Source organism: Hydra viridissima, unplaced genomic scaffold (genome assembly GCF_058129835.1).
Source record: "Hydra viridissima isolate aposymbiotic clone 2 unplaced genomic scaffold, HvirCarnegie_v1 scaffold_2, whole genome shotgun sequence".
In the NCBI taxonomy this organism is placed as follows: Eukaryota; Metazoa; Cnidaria; class Hydrozoa; order Anthoathecata; family Hydridae; genus Hydra; species Hydra viridissima.
In genome coordinates this window covers 18,217,592-18,239,876 of record NW_028324301.1, presented here as the reverse complement: position 1 = coordinate 18,239,876, position 22,285 = coordinate 18,217,592, and the positions used below count along the sequence as shown (strand labels likewise).

At 27.7% G+C, this 22,285-nt stretch overlaps 1 protein-coding gene across 1 annotated transcript; it reads left to right on the top strand.

Annotated features, from left to right (window-relative positions):
• Window positions 1-806: 806 nt before the first annotated feature.
• LOC145182467 (translation factor GUF1 homolog, mitochondrial-like) lies at window positions 807-20,873 on the top strand. Its single transcript, XM_090078440.1, has 24 exons — window positions 807-927; window positions 1,520-1,586; window positions 1,757-1,865; window positions 2,052-2,137; window positions 2,219-2,284; window positions 2,573-2,653; window positions 2,900-2,977; window positions 3,103-3,186; window positions 3,267-3,331; window positions 4,040-4,152; window positions 4,240-4,330; window positions 4,664-4,793; window positions 10,032-10,141; window positions 10,384-10,462; window positions 11,212-11,260; window positions 12,833-12,888; window positions 12,975-13,076; window positions 13,175-13,308; window positions 13,394-13,439; window positions 13,603-13,718; window positions 13,869-13,928; window positions 14,143-14,179; window positions 14,501-14,639; window positions 20,553-20,873. Exons 1-23 carry the CDS (start codon window positions 887-889, stop codon window positions 14,624-14,626), a joined length of 1,926 nt encoding a protein of 641 aa, XP_089934566.1. The 5' UTR covers window positions 807-886; the 3' UTR covers window positions 14,627-14,639; window positions 20,553-20,873.
• Window positions 20,874-22,285: the final 1,412 nt, after the last annotated feature.

Here is a 22,285-nt window from a genome sequence, read left to right as displayed (position 1 = left end):
AATAATATTTTAGACAATACACAAAGCGAAAATTCCATAATACAACTTACATTTTTTTACACAAAAAAAAAAAATTCATGAAATGTTTGTGGTTCTTTTGCTGATCACGGGAATTATTATGAATAAAAGATCCTCCTCCTAATGTCACAGGTTTACCCAGTTGACGGTAAATAGATGATACTTAAATAGAAAATTTTTTTTCAATTTTCACAGAAAACCCTAAAATTCTGTCTCGATAAACTAATCTAATAAAAGCGCCTCTATAAACTAGTCTAATAAAAATACTTTTTATGATCAGCTTTATAAATCCACTTCACTTAAAATTTGCAATAACTACATAAGACTATGGAATTTTCACTGAGCTGCCATATGTCTTTTCTCGACTCGGAATTTCATTATTTCAAAGAAAAATAATTAGATTAATAACAGTCACGAATTTAAGTTAGTTAAAGACTAACTTAACTTCGTGACTGTTATTAATCTAAAAAATGCGGAATTTTTTACTGCACCTTTTGGGTAAAAGATTCTTATTTTCCGTGTTTTTTTGTTCCCGCACTACTGTCTTCCTGTGAGATGTTTCAAAAATTGAAATAAAACACCACATTTTAAATATACAACTACATCGTTATTATGCATCATTTTCGTTGTACGAGTACGCGTGTTTTTAATAGTATTTTTTTGATATACTACATCAGACTATAAAAGTAAAATTTATGAAGAACAAAATACATTTTAAGGAAAATTATCTTTTACAGCTAAAAAAATGCTGGATTTCGTTATTGTTTATCAATATTATTGAAATTTTATTTTTTTAGTTTAGATATACATTTTATGAATTAAGATGATATTAGTATTTAAAAAATGATCAAAGTCAACTTGGTATGCAATGATAGTAAAAAGCAAAATGAATCCTCGTTTAATAGCATGGTTAGTAAAGTAAATAATAGATGTTCTTTATTTTGTATATATAAAATACATATTAGAAATCTCTTAATTTTAAAATCTTTCTTGAATTGCTTTGTCATAGCTAATTCAGTTGTCATATATGCTTTCATAGAAAGTGACATTCTCCTACTCTTAAGAACCATGTCTATAAAATTAAAAGAAAAAAATAAAATTAGTGAGATTTTAATTATATTTGCAACATTTTATTACAAATCAAATTAACAAAATTTCAAAAGCATTGTTTACTGTATTAGTGCAAAGAGAGGTCACTAACCACCCATAAAAGAGAAGTGACTGTTCCATTCTAAAATTTTTTTTTTTAGTTGTGAGACTCATCCAACTGTAATAAATTCTGAAAATAAGGGTTCTTCCACATCAAGAAGTTTTTTTTTGAAGAGATTTAAGTTTTTATTCAAATGCTCAAAACTGGAACTAAACTCTAAATAATTGTTTGCTTGTTGTTGTTTTGTTTTTTCACCTCCAGATAAGTAAAAAACTTGTTTTAAATATGTTAACTTGTGTTTACATATGCATAAAATATTGCTAATATTTGCATAAAATTTACCTTTTTTAGTCTCAGTATACAATTGTATAGGCCCTACTTTTACAATGAGCTTTGTCAAAGAGCTCTGTCTACTAAGGTAAGTTTCTTTTATATATCCCCCAACATTTTTTCTGTAAAAAAAACCTATTAAAAGCTTAATTTTCATTGGTAGTTTCATTGCAGAGTTAGTGATTTTCTTGAAGGAATGAATAATTGTTCAAGTTCTTTTTATATCACTTAATTACTCAAACATTTAAAATAAATTAGGTACTTTCAATGCATGATTATATTGATGAGAATATACGAAACTTCAGTATCATTGCACACATCGATCATGGAAAAAGTACGTTAGCAGACAGAATTCTTGAATTTACAGGTTAGAGTTTTACAGAAATTTTACTGAACTAATTATGTAGAGAGATGGTCTAATTTTAAGTCTGCAAAAGTAAATTTGAAAACGTTGGCTGAACAGAAAAACTGGTTTGCTTTCAGTCAACTTTTTCAAAATAATAAAACTGTATTTAAAGTACATTTTAAAAAAAGATAGTACTTTGTTTTTAAGGTACAATTAAGAGAAGTGTTGAAAATAAACAAGTGCTTGACAAACTGCAAGTTGAAAGAGAAAGAGGTATTACTGTTAAAGCTCAGGTGAGAAATTTCAAAAAACAGTTTCCTTGTTTTTTAGTTAAAATTGTTTGTTATTTGTTTCATGTTTTGGTTTTATTTTAGACATCATCTATGTTCTATGATGTAGGCAACAATTTGAGGTGCTTATTTAACTTGATTGACACACCAGTAAGTTTAAAGTTTTTTAATTTTTAATTTTGTCTCAGAAAAAGAAAATAAAGTTTATCTTTTACAAATTAAATTTTGTTAACTTCAAATAAAGTTCTTACAAAGAAAAGGTTATCTAAACAAGAAACCCTTTCTTCTTTAACGCAAATTTAATAATGTTTTTATGATAAAATTGTAGATAGTCAGTTTGGAAATTCAGATATCTTAAAGAATATTTCAAATAATCAAACTTAAATTTAAAGCAGAATTAAAGTCAATTTGTTACAGTTTTTTTTATTTTACTTTAAGGGCCATGTTGATTTTAGCTATGAAGTTTCCAGATCCCTTGCTGCGTGTCAAGGTGCTCTCTTGGTTGTTGATGCTGCACAGGTATATTCAGGACAGTTTCATTTGAGTAACAGTTAATAATTGCAGTCCTATATAAAAAATATTTCTTGACTTAAATAGACAATAAAAATATTGCAGAGTGTAAGGGTTGTTTAAACTTCTATTTCAACATTTGATCATATACAAAATTAGACTCTGCATTTCTTGTTGTTTACATTGCAATTTATTTGAGCTAACTTTAAAAGTTATTGGTATTTTTTGTGTAATTTTTTAAAAACTTTAAAACAGGGTGTTCAAGCTCAGACTGTGGCAAATTTTTTTAAAGCTATTGATGCTGGTTTAACAATTGTCCCAGTTATTAACAAGGTGTGATTTTATAGGCTAATTTTGAAAATTATTTTCAGACAAGAAAAAGAGAGAAATTTTCTTCTGGCTCTATACCTAGTATTTCTTTTATTTGAATTAAAAACAGGATTTGGTTCTAATTATAGATAGATCTTGCCAGTGCCAATATTGATAAAGTTTGTAAACAGATGGAATCTACTTTTGATGTGTTATCTGAAGAGGTTATTAAAGTAAGTTGTTGTAATTTGTTTGTCATTATTTTCCTTGAGAAAGTTTTTTTCATGTAAGTTGTTTGCTTTTTTCTCCACAGGTTTCTGCCAAGGAAGGCATTGGAATTGATAAACTTCTTCAAGCTATATATGAAAGAGTACCAAGGTAAATAGTTCAAATTTTCAAGTTTAATAGTTTAAATTTTCAAATTTTATACTTCGGTAAATAGAAAGAAAGTTTGCTAAGTTAGATTTAGTATTTTTTTCAAGTATTCTATTTCTGTTTGACCTATAATAACACAAGCTAAAAGCAAAATTGTTTCTTGAACTTTTGTAGCTGTACTGATTTTGAAAATCCATTTTAAGTCATTTTTATGTCATTGAATTCCTATATTGCATATGGTTAGCAAATTACATGATGAAAAATATATTTTTAACCTATATGTTTTCTAAGCAAAGAATGGAATGTTTGGCTCCAGAACCCAGAAAGTTTATGGCACCAGCTTGGCTCCTGGCTTTTTTAAATGCATTATTTCTAACTTTTTAAATTATGCTTAAATGGTGTATGGAGAAATTATTACTTGAATTAGATTGTATCAAGCAAACTCTCAATTTGTTAAAAAATTTTACATTTTCTGTTATACACTTTTATACATCCTGGCAACAATTGTATAAGTGTGTATAATGTGAAATGTAAAATATATATATTGAAACAAAAACTTTGCAAAACTTCTTATAAAGAAACTTTATTAATAAATTTGTACATAAAAATTTATTATTCATCTTTTTTAAAATATAAATTACTTTACACAGTTCTTATTTTTTTTGATTGTATTTGTTGTTGTGTTTTATGTTCTAAACTGTTTTTCTTTAGTCCTAAAGCAGACGTTAATGGAGATTTATCTTTATTTTTGTTTGATTCATGGTATGATATGTACCGAGGCGTTATCAATTTAGTTACTGTTAAAAATGGAAAAATTTCAAAAGGTATTAAAGATTATTTTGCATTTAAGTGTAATTCTTTTAAATTTTAAATTCTTTAAAATAGGTGTTACCACTTTCAAAATATTTTAGGTGATAAATTGCAATCTGTTCACAGTGGAGAAATCTTTGAGTGTCTTTCCCTTGGCATCTTGCACCCTGATGAAATTCCTGTACATACTTTGTATGTAAAAAAAATTATAAGAATTTTCACTTTTCTAAAATAACATTGGTTGTTGATTAACTATTGTAATATTTAAAAAAGCATAAAATCTTTAAAAAGATTTGTTTTGTTTTTTTAAAAAAAGCCAATCAGAGGCAGTGAAATCGCATAACAAATAATTTAAAACTCTTTCTATGCTACACAACTCTTAAAATGCCTGCATTTGCTATCAAGAATAGAATGACTTTAGTGTAGACATAATTTATGAAAAAAATTAGTAAACTAAGCATTGTTACTTTTAATGTGTCTAAGTGCAAGTGCATTGTTATGTAAATGCCATACCTTTATATACAGGTATGCAGGACAAGTTGGTTACATTGTCACTGGAATACGTGATATCAATATGGCTTTAATTGGTGATACATTTCATCAGGTTGGCAAACCAGTCACACCTACTCCAGGTTTTAAGCAACCTACTCCAATGGTATTTTCTGTTTGGTTGTTTTTCATTTTTATGCATGTAACTAAAAATATTATAATAGAATTTGCAGTTCAATGCTGTTCAATTGAATCATTTGACAGATTTGGTTACTTTTGTTTCTCTTATTTACTACTCATCTCCTATTTCTACTATTCGCTACTAATTATTGAAATGCAATCAACAATATCTTCAACAGTCTGCCATGCAAGGTCTTGGTACTCACTTTCCTCAGAAAGTACAAGAAAATTTGAAGGATTGCAAAGAAGTTATTTGCAATTGGCTTCTAAGCAATCTAAAAAGTTAATAAATCAATATTAAATGTCAAAAATTTTGTCTTAACTTATATCATTTTAAAAACAACTTTGAACTATTTTTTTATGTTATTTAAACTGTTTTAAAATCTTTGTTGTTTTCACCTACTGAAAAATTGCACCAAAAAAAATGTTGTTTTTGGAAGTAAAGTAACAACTTTCCTTAAACAAAATCCAATCAAAAATTATAAAGAGAAGTGTTTCAAAAACTTTATTTTCTTGGTAGCATGGAAAGCATCCTTGAAAATTAATTTGAAAGTTATATTAAAAATCTTTAGCATTAAATAATTTTTACAATGGGGTTTTGCATGGAAAATTAAAATATTATTATTTTAATTTCTGTTGCCTACTATGTTACTGTAATTGTGTATGTGCAGGTCCCCAGAGAGGCAGGTTTTTCGTGAATTGTCCAGAAGTGTCCAGTTGCAATAACAGGGTCATATATTTTCAGAAGGTCTAATTCAGGTTTACATCTTAAAAATGTTTAAATTTCCTTGATATTATTTTCACAAGTAGAAGTGAAAAAATTTGAATGAGTGGCTTACAAAATGTAATGTTCCAATTAATTTGCTAGCAAAAAATTACAAAGTTAAAAGGAAAATAGTCAAATGTATCATTAAATTGTTAACTGTACTTTTTGCAACTAGTAGCAGTAGTTTTCCTTGTAAAAACAAATTTTATATGAAGATTTTCAACATTAAGAGTAAGACCTCTAAGTATGATGAAGAAACTCATGAGTATGATTTTGATTTAACTATTAAATGTACCAAAGGTAAGCAATTGTTCAGCTTCTTTAATACTTATATCAACACTTGCAAATGTAAGGGATGATCCAGAGAACTACAGTGTAAGTTGTTCCTTGATTTGTAGAGCATGATAAAAAAAAAAAAAAAGACAAAAAAGTCAAATTGTCTACAAATTTTGACTCAAAACATAAATTAATATTCATTTGACCAGTTAGATGATTACCCTTAGCAAAAAAAGTAGCTAATAATTGCCTTTGCTGCAAATTAGATAATCAAATCCCAACCTCATCCTGGTTACATAGATTTATTGCGGCTTACAATACAGTGTTTAAAATTGGCATAAAAAAGGGGCTTCTAATAGCTTTTAAATGTAGCAAGATATCTTGGCAAATGAGAGCTTGTTTTAGAACTAGGTAAATACTCTTCCAAAATTATCTTCTAAAACCCAAGGAATGTCTACTAAAGCATCTATAATTTTACATTTGATCATTGATGATGGTTAAAGAGAAAAATATAGAGATCTGAAGGCAAAAGAAGCAGGTTTAAGAGATTTGTATTTGTGTCTTGCTTTGATTTTTTTCTGTTGTGAGACTTTTGATACTGCTTTAAGTGCTTGTTCCAAGCATCTGATAGTTGTCCAATAGAAATATTTATATTTGCAATTACTTTAGCACCATGAATTAATTTTCTATGAATTGATGTAGGTATATAATGCCAATCATATTCCTCTGCTAGCAATTTAGCAGTATCATTACAAAATTTGTTGAATTTAATTGTCTTGATTTGATTTTTACTTGACAAGACTTGAAGAATAACCCAATACCTTTTAATTAAATTTTTAATCTGGTTATATTAAAAGATTTCCTCTAGGTTTTTCTTCTTTCTTATGCAAAATTCTGTTTTGTCATTCCCTAAATTCATTTGCTATTTTTTCAATGTGAGCCCTGTATGAAATATGCAAAATGTATTTTTTCAATGTGAGTAATTTTTTCAATATATGCAATATGCAAAATTTATTCAAAAAATCTAATCCAAGTATGTTGAAAGTCCAAATGCAAGGTTGTCCCTATCAATTGGTCTCTGCCAAGCATCAGTATCATTCATTTCAGTTGGATTGGCTTTACTAATGAAGTATGTTTGAAAAGATGTCTCAGTGATGGTGCCTACTGTTTATCATAGTGAAAATTAATTGATGGAAAACCAAAAGTTGTTACCTGTCCTCTAAGTCCACTGTTGTGGGATGTATGTGATTGATTTTCAACTCTAAATGCTGTTTTTTGTTTTGTGAAATTTCCTTTTCTTTTCAAGTTTCTTTCAAAAACTGGAAGTAAATTAGCCAACAATATCAAGTTGAAGAAGAACAAGGATTTTTGAAAATGATTTCTGTATCATTTATAATACGAATTGGAGTAAAGAAGATACTATTGTTGTGCTTATTTGTTGGTTCATCACAGTTTTATGGCTGTTTTTGTTCACTATGCCCAGTACTGCCGTCAAGTCTTCATTTGTAATAAATGTTCAAATTTTTCACATTGTTTGCAAAGTTAAGTCCTTGCACCAGTCTTCTGGAAGTGTGGTCAAACAGGTGTTGTAATTTTATTTTGGCCATGTATAAGTAATGGTCATGGCTTTGGTGCTACACTTTCTATTGCTACTCTCAGTGGAAATTTTTGAGTAGCTTGTTTGATGATATCTGAAGTATCTTTGTTTATGGGTTTCATTTTTATTGCAGCTGTATTGGCAACCTCATCAGTTTCTATTCTATCCGTTGATGTCATTGATCTAAATTGTTTGTGTTGTTGAGATAAAGCATGGAATGACTTTTTTTTCCTTTAAATGTTGATGGAAGTTTTTTTAATACTCCTGATGGAAGATGGAATCTTGTTTCTAAATAGCCACTAGTTAAACAATCATATTTATGGTGTGCTTCTGTGCAGAACCTCTTAAATGTTTTTCAAACTTTTATTGTCAATTTGATAGAAATCACAAACTTTTTTAATTGCTCACTGGGTGCTGTTATCATCACCATTCACGATCCACAAGTGTAAAACAGATGATTTTTATCAGTTCCATTCTCCATTTCATATGTTTAATTTTCAGTTTTTATTCCTGAATAAGTTTATAAACTACATTAAAATGCGACTATTTTGAACTAATAGAAAATTTGAAATATAAGAAATATTTTAATTTTTTTATATGGTTAGTATCTGTTTTGAAATTGTTCTGCTGCAGAAAGCACACATTTGCACTCCCTAATATTCATTTAATATAAAATAGACAGCGACACTTTAAAAAGAAATTTGTATGGGTTATTGGAAGACATTTTTGGTGTGTCACTTTCAATTATTAGTTTTCAAAAAAAAAATTGTACTTACTTGAATGAGCTCCTACTATAATTTGTGATAATTTAAAATTATGTTAAAAGCAGATGCATAAACTTTGAATTTCCCTAATTGCTTTTATTTTACATGCACATTTATTTCCATTAAAAAGGCATCATTAGTTAGTTTTTACTTGATGAATTTTTTACCTCCCACAAAGTTTGATTTTGATGTCTTAAATTATGTGTAAATTTACATCCAATTTTTGACCTTTGTGGTTTTAGGTTCTTTGGGTATCTAATAACAAAACCCACATGTAAAAACCTCAATTAAAAATAGTCACTTTTCTGCCAGATTTCCTTTTTTTTATTTTTATTCAACACTGAGCAATATTGTTGTTAGGAGGTACTCCTCCAGTTGGATTAAAGTTCAGCAAACCAGGAGTTAATTATAGAGAACATTGGATGGCAAAACATACATTCACTGCAGGTTGTATCCATTTATCAAAAATTGCTACCAGATGAGACTTAGAAAACTCTAATATCTCTCACTAAACAAGTTGAATGTTACTATTGTGAATTGTGAGAAACATTGTAATAAAGTGGTATAATAAGTCTACTGGGGAATTTGCACTTTATGAGTCACAGCTAGTTTGCCTTACTTCTTGAATGTATTTGAAATGACAATGACTTTAGATATTCTGAGTGACCCCTAAATAATGTTGTTTTCGGCAAATTTGTGATTTTTTTTTTTTTTAACAAAAGTATAATGTACTTATTATGTACCTGTCAAAAATCAACTTATTCAGTAAAGCTTTTTCAGTAAATCAAATTAGGTTTGAGGATGATACACATTAGGATCCCATTTATTCAATTTGTGTATGTATTATAGTGTCCTTTTTCTCAATTACCCCTCTCAGCTCTATATTAAAATGTTCCAACTTCTGTTCAGGAATTGAAAGAAACCTCCTCCTCCCCTGCCTTTCTCACATAATTTCTTTTTGCATTAATATTTATATCCTTCATCCTTGAATTGATAATTCTTTGCATATTTTATTGCTAAATGCTGTACCATATATACTGGTGTATAAGTGAATCCATATATAACTAAACTTCCTATTTTAATTGAAAAGAGTTGTCTAGTTTTTTATAAAAAGTGTATAATTTGATGTGTTTTTTCTATAGATAAGTGTTTTGATCTTCTTATGGTCTTAAGGAGCATTTTTGATCCATTCTAATCAACTTAAAGTCTCAACTTATACACCAATATTGCACTAATAAAATATACAAAAGAATGAGAGATTTTATCATAGATCATGGCTAAATTATGGCTAATTGAAAACCCAAATGAAATAAAAGATAAAAAAAACAACCTTTTTCAGCTGAAAATGAAAAAAATAAGTTATGTGCTGGCTTATTTAACAAAAAGCATCTGACTTTTCCCCCACATTAAAAAAAATTTCTCCTCACCTCAAGACATTTGAAGTCTCCCTCCTCCAATTGTCTTAGTGTATGTAAGTACATGTGCCCTCCCATTTTTTTAGGCTTTCCTTAAAATTTGGCCTTCAAGAAAGCATACTTTTTGATCAGATCTATTATTATTCTTATTATTATTATTATTAGTCTTCTTCTTCTTCTTCTTCTTCTTCTTATTATTATTATTATTATTATTATTATTATTATTATTATTATTATTATTATTATTATCATTATTATTATTATTATTATTATTATTATTATTATTATTATTATTATTATTATTATTATTATTATTATTATTATTATTATTATATATGCAAGTAATTTGATGTTATAATTTCTCGTATTGTTTTAAAGGTTAAATCTATGAGGATTTATATTTCAGGTATTTTCAGGAATTTATCCACCAGATCAAGATTCATTTATAGGTTTAAAGAAAGCAATTGAAAAGCTATGTCTAAATGACTCAAGTGTTTCTATATTTCCTGATAATAGGTAGATCAAAGCTTAGTATATGCTTTGTTTTCGATTGTTTTTTTGTAGTTTTTATGCTACAAAAAGACTTTCCAATGTTAGGATTGTTTTTAAACTTTGATAAAATTTTGAGGAATCTGATAATGTAATTTGTGTAATTACATTTCCAATGATCACTCAAACTGATATAGGAAATTGAAGTCATTAACTTGCTTATTAATATAAATTAAACATGAGATCTTTTTTTTTTCTTCCATTTTTAGTGCAGCTCTTGGACAAGGATGGCGTATTGGATTTATGGGTCTTCTCCATATGGATGTATTTAGGCAAAGACTGTTGCAGGTAAAATAGTTCCCAAAGATATAAGTTATTTTAGAATACATACAAAATTCATTCACTTTATAGATAACAATGTGACTCAGGAAATTTTTAAAAAGCAATAGTTGTAGAATTTATGAAGCAATGTGACAAAAATGACTCAGGTACCTGTGTCAAATTGGTGTTGAATAAGATTTATTTGTATAAATTTTCTTTCTAGCAATAGGGTCTTAATTTTTTAACTTTTAACCTTACTGTGCTTTCCATATAAATTTTTTTCCCATTTCATATAGATAAAAAATTGGTCTAAAATCAACCACATTGTAAATATCAAAAAAACTAAATTTTAGGAGAATGGTAACAAGTTCTAGTATCAGGAAGGATTGTTCTTAAGTTGCTTGATTTGATTCACCAACTAATTTTTTGAATGTTATATAATATCAATTTTTTAATTGTGCAGCTGACCACATTTCTTGTTATTAAAGCGGTTTAAATTGAACTTAAAGTTTAAGTTTGTTTTAAAAGCTGTGTTTAAAATGGTAAAATTCTTTATAGGATAAATGAAGTTGGTTTAAATTTTAGAAAGTTCAAACTATAGGAGTTGGTTTATGAGAAATTTTTTAGACAGAATAAAAATGTTCAAATTAATTTACTGTACACTAAAAACAAAAATTTTAGGAGAATGATTTAGTTGCAATTCAATCATTTGAAGTTTTTTCTTCAGTCACAAAATGGTAACAAAATGCTGAAACTTGTTTTGTCTACTTTTTTAGGAGTATAATGCAGACGTAATTGTGACCACACCAAATGTTCCATATCAAGGTAAGAGTTTTTTTTACTTTAAAATCATACCAGTTATAATAATTGAGAATTTTCTATATTTTTCCATAACCAAAACATCATTTAGATTTTAAGGCCATTATAATATGTTCAATAGGGTTATAACATTTTAATTTTTTTTTTTTTTTTTTTTTTTTTTTTTTTAATTTTAGCATACTCATATTTGATGAGAAATAGTGGAAAAATATGATATATAGCACTCTTTTGCTTTGCCGTGACTAAAAGCATCCCCAGAAAACAGATATAAATTCTTCTATAGAAGGGCTTTTAAAAAACATGTAAATTTTAATTGGATACTCAAAGTAAATGATTTTTGGAGTAAATTAGTTACTTTTGTTGTTAATATAATTTAACAAATTGGTAACAACTTCATATGGCCATGGTCTTACAAGATGAGTTTTAGTTTTAAAACCACTGAAAAAGTAATTAGCTTACTCCAAAGTTCATTTACTTTGAATATACAACTAAAATTTATGCATTTCTTTAAAACCGCTTCTATTGAAATATTTCTATCTGTGTCCTGGGAGTGTATTTTGTTAAGGCAAGGCAAAAGAGTGTTATATATCATATATTTGCACTATTTCCCATCAGGCAGGAGTATGGTCATGTTAAAACTGAAAAAAAAAAAAAAAAAGAAATTTTTATAACCCTAATGTTCAATTAATCCATGTTCTTATTTATATTCTTATAAAAAACCATATTTTTTTTTACAGTAGAATATCTATTTGATAAAAAACCCTGAAGGAAAAATGAGAAATGAGTTTTATTTTTATTATGTTGATGTAAGAAGTGGATTGACTAAAAGGATAAAAAAGAAGAACAACTATTTTCTGTGTCTTCCAATTGATTACTCCTGGCTTTTAGGCTGAAAAAATTTACTTTATTTACCAAACCAGGTTGATATTGTGTTTTTTATAATGCCACATAAATCTCCAATGCTTTTTTGTTTTGTTTTGTAGTCATCTTTTTCAGTGCTTGAAAGTCTTTAATAAAAAGTTTTTTTCTTTTTATTCTGAAGGAGGCATGTATTTAAACATAATTCTATAATCAGATAATAGTAAAAGTTGTTGATCTAAATAATCTTTCCTAATAGGTTTTTCAGTGAATATTTTTATTTTAAAAATTAAAGAATAAAAACCATAAGTTTTTAGACGAAAATTTTTTTACATTTTCATTAGTGGAAAACAAATAAATTTTTCACATGGGTTTTTATGTACTTTCTGTTTAAAATCTATTTAAAAAAACATTTTTTTCTTACTTTATCTTGGGATACACCATTTAAGTTCATTACATCAAGATCTTTGGACATCTAAGAAAAGATTGTATTTTTTTAAAACTAAAATTATAGTGAGGATTCTTAATGTAAATAAGTTTTATAAGAGTTTTGTTAAAGTAAAATGATAAAAACAGAGTTCATTACACCAAGTTGTTGGTTATATCAAAATTTTACTGCATGTAGTAAAATAAAGAAGTTAAAGTGATAAAAACCTTTTTTTTTGAGTTTGTTTTGATAAAAACAAAAAAACATATGTATTCTAACTTTTGTGTGTTCAGCTTCTTTGAAAAATCAACATTCAGATGTCAGAAAAGAAATAAGGAGTCCTCAAGAAGTATGTCAATTGAAAGTTCGTTTTCCTTTTGTGTTTATGATATGTACTTAGAGTATGAATTTTTTCTTTAAACTTTTTGCATCTAGTTTGAAGATCATTCCAAAGTTCAGTGCTACTTTGAGCCTGTAGTTAATGGGACGCTAGTGTTTCCAGAGCAATACTTAGGAAAAATTATAGAACTTTGTGAAGTAAATTTTCCACTTTCTTATAAATATATATTTGTTTTTAAGTAACCAGGAAAATGATATAGGAAAAAGAAAAGAAGATCCAATTTCATTTTGTATAGAACAAAAGAGGTCAACAACTGCTGTTGTCTTACATTGATGACTCTCGTATTTTGCTGAAATATCGCTTACCTTTGAATGAAATTGTAATTGATTTCTTTGATCTTCTAAAATCTATATCATCAGGATATGCTAGGTAAGTTTCAATTTAAATTTAATAAGTAAATTTCAAAGTAACAAAAAGTCTTTTATCTATTAATTTATTTGTTTCATACCTTTAGTTTTGATTATGAAGATGGTGGTTTCAAAGAAACAGAGATTGAAAAAGTGCTACTTTTCTGTTTGTATTTATGTGTGCGATTTATGTCTGCAAGTTATGTCTGTGATTGATGTGTGCAATTTATGTGTGCAATTTATGTGATAATTTGTTAATTGTTAGAAGTATCAGAATTTTTTAATCAGAATCATAACTTCTCATTCAAACTTTTAGATGGAGATTTGGTTAAATGGGAAAGCTGTCGACGCCCTGAGCACAATTGTGCATAAAAGCAGGTGTCTTACTCTAGGAAAATCCTACTGTTTTAAACTGAAAGAAACAATTCCAAGGTAAAAATGTCCAGCCTTAATTTACTTAATTACTCTCAGTTTCAATATTATTTTCTTTAATACTGAAGTTTATCATTAGTTTATAACCAGAAACACAGCAAATTTGCAGTGAACCATTTGAAGTTTTTTAATGTCGCTTTGTCACTCTAGGCAGTTATTTGAAATTGTTATACAAGCTGCTGTCCGTAACAAAGTCATTGCTAGAGAAACGTGAGTTTTTTAATGTGTTAACATTAGCTTTAAGGATGAAGAGGTTTAATTGTTTCTCTCTTTATCCCTATTTACATCAACTGATTTTTTTTCTCAGCTGATGATTTTTTTTGTTGATATTTTAAACTTTACTTATTAAAAAAAAAAAAAGTTATTATTATTGTAACCAGGTATATAGCGTGGTGAGTAAATACCAATCCTCTTATCTTATTAGTATTCAGCCCTTACGAAAAGATGTTACAGCAAAATGTGTAAGTGATTAATCTAAAAAACTCATCCTGTTCTGATCTTGTTTGTCTCGTTTTTATTCTTTTTGTTTAATACTTGTGCTTGTTTTCATTTCTTTTTTATTTTATTTTATTTTTTTTTTATTATCTTTTTATGAATAAATACACCTGACTCCTGTTTACCCTGCAGCATTACACTCTCCGCTTAGATATTAGTTTAAACATTTTTATTGCTATTTTTTTTTTTATTATAGTTGTTGTTGTTGTTGTTATTTACAAAGTTGTGTTATTGTTATCATCACTTATTAACATTTTGGTCAAAAAAAACAAAAAACTATTTCTTAGTACGGCGGTGACATAACACGAAAGCGAAAGCTGCTGGATCAACAAAAAGAAGGGAAGAAAAAGCTGAAACGTTTTGGAAATGTTGATGTGCCTCATAATGTGTTTCTAACTTTGCTGAAGCTGTAGTCGATATCATCAGGTTTCATTCTTTATGCTTTTAGGTGGTCCACTAGTAAAAACTATTATTTTAAAATCATTTTAAAAATCACACCGAATAATATTACACGAAGAACATAAAAAACCATTAACTGTAAATGTAGCATCTTAACATTAATTTTTAACAATGTTAGAGCTTCTGTTATAAGTAACTTATAAGTATAACTTAGAAACATTTCTGTATTTAAAAAATATTTGGTATGGTTAATCATTGTCTACAGAAACTCTTGACGCCTGCATTTTTTTTTTTTTTTTTTTTTTTTTTTTTTTTTAAAAAAAAAAACGGACTAGTTTTTGAAAAGTTTTGCCAAATGCATACATGAAACTTTGGGAAAATATTTTTTATATATTCCAGCAATTAAACAGTCTCAAAAAATCATTTATACAATGTTGATTTTTAAAATTTAGTCCAAATTGAAATTGTTGCAATAGGTTTCGTTATTATCAATCACCCGATGCCTTCAAAAATATGTTAATTGAGATTCTCTTTCGTTTCTAGGATAGTTCTTAAGATTTCAAACTACCTATATTACAACAGTAATCAAAAAATATAAAAATCAAAAAGTTTTTTTAAAACTTTTCTTGTTCTTTTGTTGATGAACCATTTGAGGAGCCCATCTGCACAAAACGCTCTAAGTCCGAGTAAATTAATTTTGAGAAATCGAAGGAAAACTGGCCCACACCTAATTAGCGCTCCAAAAAAATTGTGTTTGTTAAATTTGTATCATTAAATAGACACTATAAAATCATGTGCATAAAAAAAAATGCAACTCTACAGGATCTCGAAATAAATCTTTTTGAAATAAGGACTTAGCTTATTTTGATAATGTCAGTTGGACTTGGATTATTTTGAAAATGTTTGGTTAAGTTCACATAGCTTGTTAGTTTATTAAAAAGCATTGAAATATTTTGATTTATTTAACTTGTGCGAATTATAGGTTTTTTATTATTATACTATAAATAAGGTAACGGAAAAGGGAGTATAAAACAAAGGGAAAAAGTTTTTTATTGAGAAACTGATCAACAACAAAACAAAATTTGAAATACAACAAAAAGTTAAACACGTCTGCTTACAGCATCTTCATCAAGACAACTACATATAGTATCTTCCTCATCTTCTAGGCGTTCTTCTATTAAAGAATCAATAACAATACTTTTTAAAAAATTAAAACGATTATCCTGCTTCCAGTTCACTGCTGCATGCACAGGAATTAAACTTTTGATATCTTTCTTTTTAGCATCTACAACTGGGACTCCTTTCTGAATCTGAGATGGATAAGAAAAATAGTCATGCCCTCTCTTTGTTATAATCTGAGTAGTGTGAAAAAATTTAAAATTTGGTTCTCCTTAGACTTTAATATTTTTAAGTGATCCTCTTGTGATAAAAAAGCGTTTATTTTCCATGGTTTTTTAAAAACTCTTAGAGATACTCATTTAAAATCTAACACACTTCAGTCTCTTTCTGCAATTTTAACTTTTCCCTGTGTACTGTTAACGTTATAGTACTCTTCTGGGGAATATGTATTCGTTCAATCTTTTTAAGCTTTTTTTCTAAAGTTCCAAATACACGGTCACAAGGCAAAAATGTATGTCCTTGAACAGGAAACAAAAGTTCAATTGTTTTTACTAATATCGGTGCATGTCTTAACAGCCAGAAGCCTGCCATATAAAGTAAAGCAATATTTTTATTTTGACCACCACATGCATCAGAAACTAAACGAACAGTGTCTATGCCATCCATGTTTGTATTACAGAGCTTGTCAAATACTGCACTGGAACAGGAAGAACTATTCTTTTTGAAATCATTCTCATTACAAGTATAGATAGTGACATTTTCTTGATTTAATGATCCGTTATTTTTGTTTTCTACAACAAAAAAGTTGTATATGTATAGTTGTCTACTGTAATAAGCTTGCTGATCTGGAACTTTAGGAATGACTTGGTTTTGTTGATGGTCAAAGGAAATAATTTTTAAACCATCTCTCTGCTCCTTTAAAAGATCATACAGTCTATTTGCTCAACGCTTATGAACAACTAAATCAGTAATTAAATTGTTCTTCCTTTCTAAATTATTTTCAATCTTTGAATTCTTTCACAAAATCAACATGCATCTGATTTAGGAAAACCGAGCCCTAAATTAAAGTTGATTAAAAAAAATTTTCGGAAAAATTCATTTCACTGGTAGATTGGGTTCCTTTTCTGCATATAATTCCCATACTGTTTTAATACTTTTAAGCTCTGATGGTAGATAAAATTTTATAGATTTCTTTCTGCTATAATGACTCTCCCTTCCAGGAAGAGTCTTTATAAACTCTATCACAGCCTTTCGCTTGTCCTTAAAATTGTGGCTCTTTTTATCACCACCTCTACTTTCTTTTCTAGGATTACCTTGTTTAAAGAAATGTTTTGCAATATTTTGAACACGAGTTTTACCAATATGTAAGCATTTTAGAAAAGTGTCTTTACAAACATGCACTATTTGTCTGTTTTCTTTTTCCATAAAATAACTAATCTCACAATTAGACCTATTTCTCATTTTTTGAGTATAAAATTGCTGCTTTTTTCTAGATCGTTGTTTTTTCTGAACAGACAAAAACTTTAATATATATTTGTCTTGGTCACATTTTTTGATAGTATTATAAAAATGAGCACTAAAAAGGTAGAGGTCAGTATTTTTTATTTCAGAACATTTGTATGTCGTTTTGTGGTATGTCGGCAAAAGTGTTTTGAAGGTGGTTTGGCCCATGCCTAAAAGTTAAAATTTAAACTAACATTTATATTTTTATATATATATATATATATATATATATATATATATATATATATATATATATATATATATATATATATATATATATATACAGTACTGTGCAAAAGAAAGTAGCACCTAAGAAATTTTTAAAAAAATGCATATTTAAATAAATATAAGTAAATAATATTGAGTTTTTATTAAATTAAACTAAGATATTCTTTTAAATAAAACTATATTTATTTATTTTAGTTAATGGTTTCGTTAATAATATAATTTTTTTATTAATATTTATTAGATGGTTTCAACTCGTATCATTTTTCACCCACTAATAATGTTTGCTCATTTATTGCGGACAAGGATCAACACTAGAAATTGATTACATCAATCACTGTACTATTTATTTATTTTGTTTAAATTTATTATTGTTAAATATTTTTTGATAAATAAGAATGTTGCGAAGAATTTTTAGTTACTGTTGAGTTCTCGCGTTAATTACAGATTTTTTCGTCTAAAAAGTTTTTTTTTTTTTTTTTTTTTACTTAAATTACTTTTCAGTACTAATAAAATGCCAAAGATATCAATAAATGACAGAAATCGCATCATTGTTTTACATGAAGAGGGCTATAGTCAAGTTAAAATAGCCAAACGTGTGAAATGTTCACGAGCCTCAGTTCAAAAAATAGTTAAAAAATATAATGAAACTGGTGATGTAGTGGATAAAAAGAGGTCTGGTCGTCCCAAGAAGTTAAGTCTATGTAATGAACAGTTTTTAAAAATAACAGTGCTACGAAATCGCAAGAAAGTAAGCGCAGAACTCGTTCAAGATCTTAAAAGAGCTAGTAGAACTTTAGTACATGGATCTACTGTGCGACGATCTCTAATAAAATCTGGATTAAAAGGCTGTGTAGCTGTTAAAAAACCTTTACTACGCAAAGGTAATAAAGTAAAAAGATTAAAGTTCGTCAGAGAGCACAAAGAGTGGCAGAAAAATCAATGGGACAAGGTATTGTTTACAGACGAATCTAAATTTCAAATATTTGGGACGAATAGACGTCAGTATGTTAGGCGAAGAAAGGGAGAGGCATTGAAAGAGCCATGTCTAGCATCAACTATCTAACATGGTGGAGGGAATATTCAAGTTTGGGGGTGTATTTCAATAAAAGGGGTAGGGGCCATTGTTAGAATAACAGAAAAGCTTACAGGTGAAAAATATAAAAATATTTTACATAATCATACTGTGCCTTCTGGACGACAACTGATCGGGGATTATTTTATCCTACAACAGGATAACGATCCCAAACATACTTGCAAATTAGTTAAAAATTGTTTGTCAAATCTGGAAGAGGAGGGAGTGCTTAAAACCATGCCTTGGCCTCCTCAGAGCCCTGATTTGAACATAATCGAACATGTGTGGGACTACTTAGACAGAAAGAAGATGGAAAGGTTGCCAAAGAATGTAAATGAACTTTGGAATGTTCTAAAAGAAGAATGTTATAATATCCCCATCACATTTATTGAAAATCTGTATAAAAGTATAGCTAAAAGGCTCCAAGATGTTATTGTAAATAATGGTGGTCACACTAAATATACACAATTTAATAAAAAATATGTTTGCACATATATCTTTGTTTTAATTTCATTTTGTTTGACATTTTATCTTGAATATATAAAAATTCTCTTAGGTGCTACTTTCTTTTGCACAGTACTGTATGTGTATATATATATATATATATATATATATATATATATATATATATATATATATATATATATATATATATATATATATATATATATATATATTAACCGAATCATACAAATTTATCTTATATATATAAGATAAATTTGTATGATTTTGTTTGTATAAAACTTTTAATATTCATAATATAAAAATATACTACTTGCATTTCAACTTGTTTTCTTTTCCTTGCGTTACCCTTAGTAAGACGGTGGCTTGCTTTTTCTCCAACAGCTATAAAAACTTGTGCAATTTCAGTCATTTTTTTCTGTGAATATCAAAAAACTTGAAGCGCCAACAAAAAGTGCGCTAATTTTAATATAAACACTCCTTTTATTGGTTGCTAAAAAATCATAACGTCATTTGATTCGCTGCGGACTTAGTACGTTTTGAAGCAGTAACCCTGTTTGACTTAGCGTGTTTTGAAAATGTTGTGATATTTTTCGTAAATATTTTTAGGACCTAGAGTCTTTTATTAGATCTAATATTTAAATAGATAATAGATTTCAGTATCTAGAATGTAGAAATGTAATAAACTCAATTTTTTTTATTTTTGTGACGTGTTTTGCAGATGGGTTCCTCATTTTAACATTGATTAAGTATTTAATTATTAAAGATCTTAGTCATAAAGTTTTTTTGGTAACATTTAATGCCTTTTTAACCCATAGGCAAGGTAGACTGCATCCTAGGGCCACCGATTTTAGGGTCACCGATTTTAGGGGCTCCTAAAATGTTTTTGAGATTTTTTTTATTTTCAAAACATTTTATTTAAAAAAAAAATTATATTTCTAATTTTTCTGAAAAAAATTTGAATTTAAAAAAAAAACATAGTTTAGGGCCCACTTGGGAATAATTGAACGATTTGAGAGGAAAAAGGGAAATATTCCCATTTCGTGTTTTTGGAATGTTACTCTTCTTCTACTCAGCCGTTCCATTATCGTAATTATAAAAATTGAGCAGTTTTCTCTCAATAATAATAATAATCTCAAATTGCAGTGGTGAGCGATAATTTTCAAAAATAAAAGTTAATATTTATGAGCTCTGTTCTACCATTTTACAAGAAATATTGAACTGTCTGTTCTTAATGTCAATCGAATCTGTTGGTGTTCTTCTCAATATTGATTTTGATATTATTAAAGAATTTACAAGAAAAAAATGCTCGAAAACGTCAAAATGTGAATTTAACAACTGTTCTGATAAAAGTTTACTATTTAACTGCTTTATTTCATTTACAAAAAAAAATAGAAAAAAAAGGGGCGCCTAATTTGAGTTTAGCCTAGGGCCCTCGATGCCCTTAAGACAACTGACTAGATTCAACTACGGAGTTAAAGTGATAGAGAAAAAGTGTTATGCGACCTTTTGTGATATCTGTATTTTGTAATATTTTGGTATTTTATTATATTTAGGCGAGCTATTCAACCGATTCCTTTGAAAGTTATCCAAAAATGGTTTGGTTGTCGGAAAACATTTTTGGATTATGTGGCGTTGTCTTCCTATTTCTTCATTTTAAATCTCACGAGAAGAAGAAAATTAAACATGCACGAGCTAATTATGTTTTCGTGTTTAGAAATGAAGCTAGGTACTCTGGAACAGATTTTAAAAGGACTCAATGACTGAACAGCGAATCAAAGTATTACATTGTAACTAATGCATAAGGAGAAAGTAAATAAAAGAAATTACAGGATGTAAAGAAATTTTTTTTGGTAATAAAATTTTATCACACATTAGTACAACTTTTTCACTGTTTGAAAAAGGAGTTATGCTACCTCTGCTGGTCGTGTACACTATGTGCACGAGTTGCTAATTGTTTGGTTCTAGGGTCTGGTTTCCAACCAATTTTGATCGTGTTTGATTTCAAATTCCGAGTTCCGTTGCATTCGGAATTTAGAAGAAACTTCTCGAGAAACTGAAATTTGGTGAAAAAAACAATGCTTAAAACAAAATTTTTATCTGTAAAATTCGTTTAAAACTTAAAATTTTTTGTATGTTAATTTCGTAGTTTTAGATATTCCGAAAAACTCTGATTCCTATGGAATTAGGAATATGAGATCAAAATGGTTCTTTCATCAGATGCTTTATTATTATTATTATTATTATTATTATTATTATTATTATTATTATTATTATTATTATTATTATTACTATTATTTTATTATTATTATTATTATTATTATTATTATTATTATTATTATTATTATTATTATTATTATTATTATTATTATTATCATTATTATTACTATTATTTTATTATTATTATTATTATTATTATTATTATTATCATTATTATTATTATTATTATTACTATTATTTTTATTATTATTATTATTATTATTATTATTATTATTACTATTATTATTATTATTATTATTATTATTATTATTATTATTATTATTATTATTATTGTTGTTATTATTATGTAAAATAGCTAAGGAATTGTCAGAGCCCTCACCTTCAAGATATGCTGAAAAGAACTTGTTACTTCTAGATGTTTGAAATTTTATTGCATTAGAGACAGTATGTTGTTACAGTATTTCAGTGAAGAGGATGATGAAATAATATTGAGTGGGATAAAATAATATTGAGTGGGATAAAATTTCTAGTGCACCATTACAGTATAACCAATAGTGGGAACTGTCTACAACAAGATAAAACGTAGGATGAAAGGTTTTATATTTCACCCAACTTTTAAAGTCCCCACGTAAAAGTCCCCACGATGCTTGTAAATGAATGAGAGAAGCTGTTTTTCTAAACATTCGTTAATAATCGATTGATGTATTGATTGCTACAGCCTCGGAAGTACGAAACAATGACTTGGACTTACCATGGTAAGATACGGCTATCCACATTAAAAATATTTTCTGAAATTTATTTTTTCCTACAAAACGAACACTTTCTGGGGACATTTTGTGTAGTGTCTAGAATTTCATGTTTTCACCCGCAATATATTTTTCATCGATAACCAGAAGTGATATATAATGGAGCTGGTTAACAAGTTTTGTGTCTCTTCTCTTTGCTTTTATTTGTTGCTCAACTGAGTGTTTGGGAGTTTTTTTTTTACGTATTCTGTATTAAATACTTTTTTAAAATGACGGCTTATTCTCGATTGATCTACACCGAATTTAAGACCCGATTTTCTCTA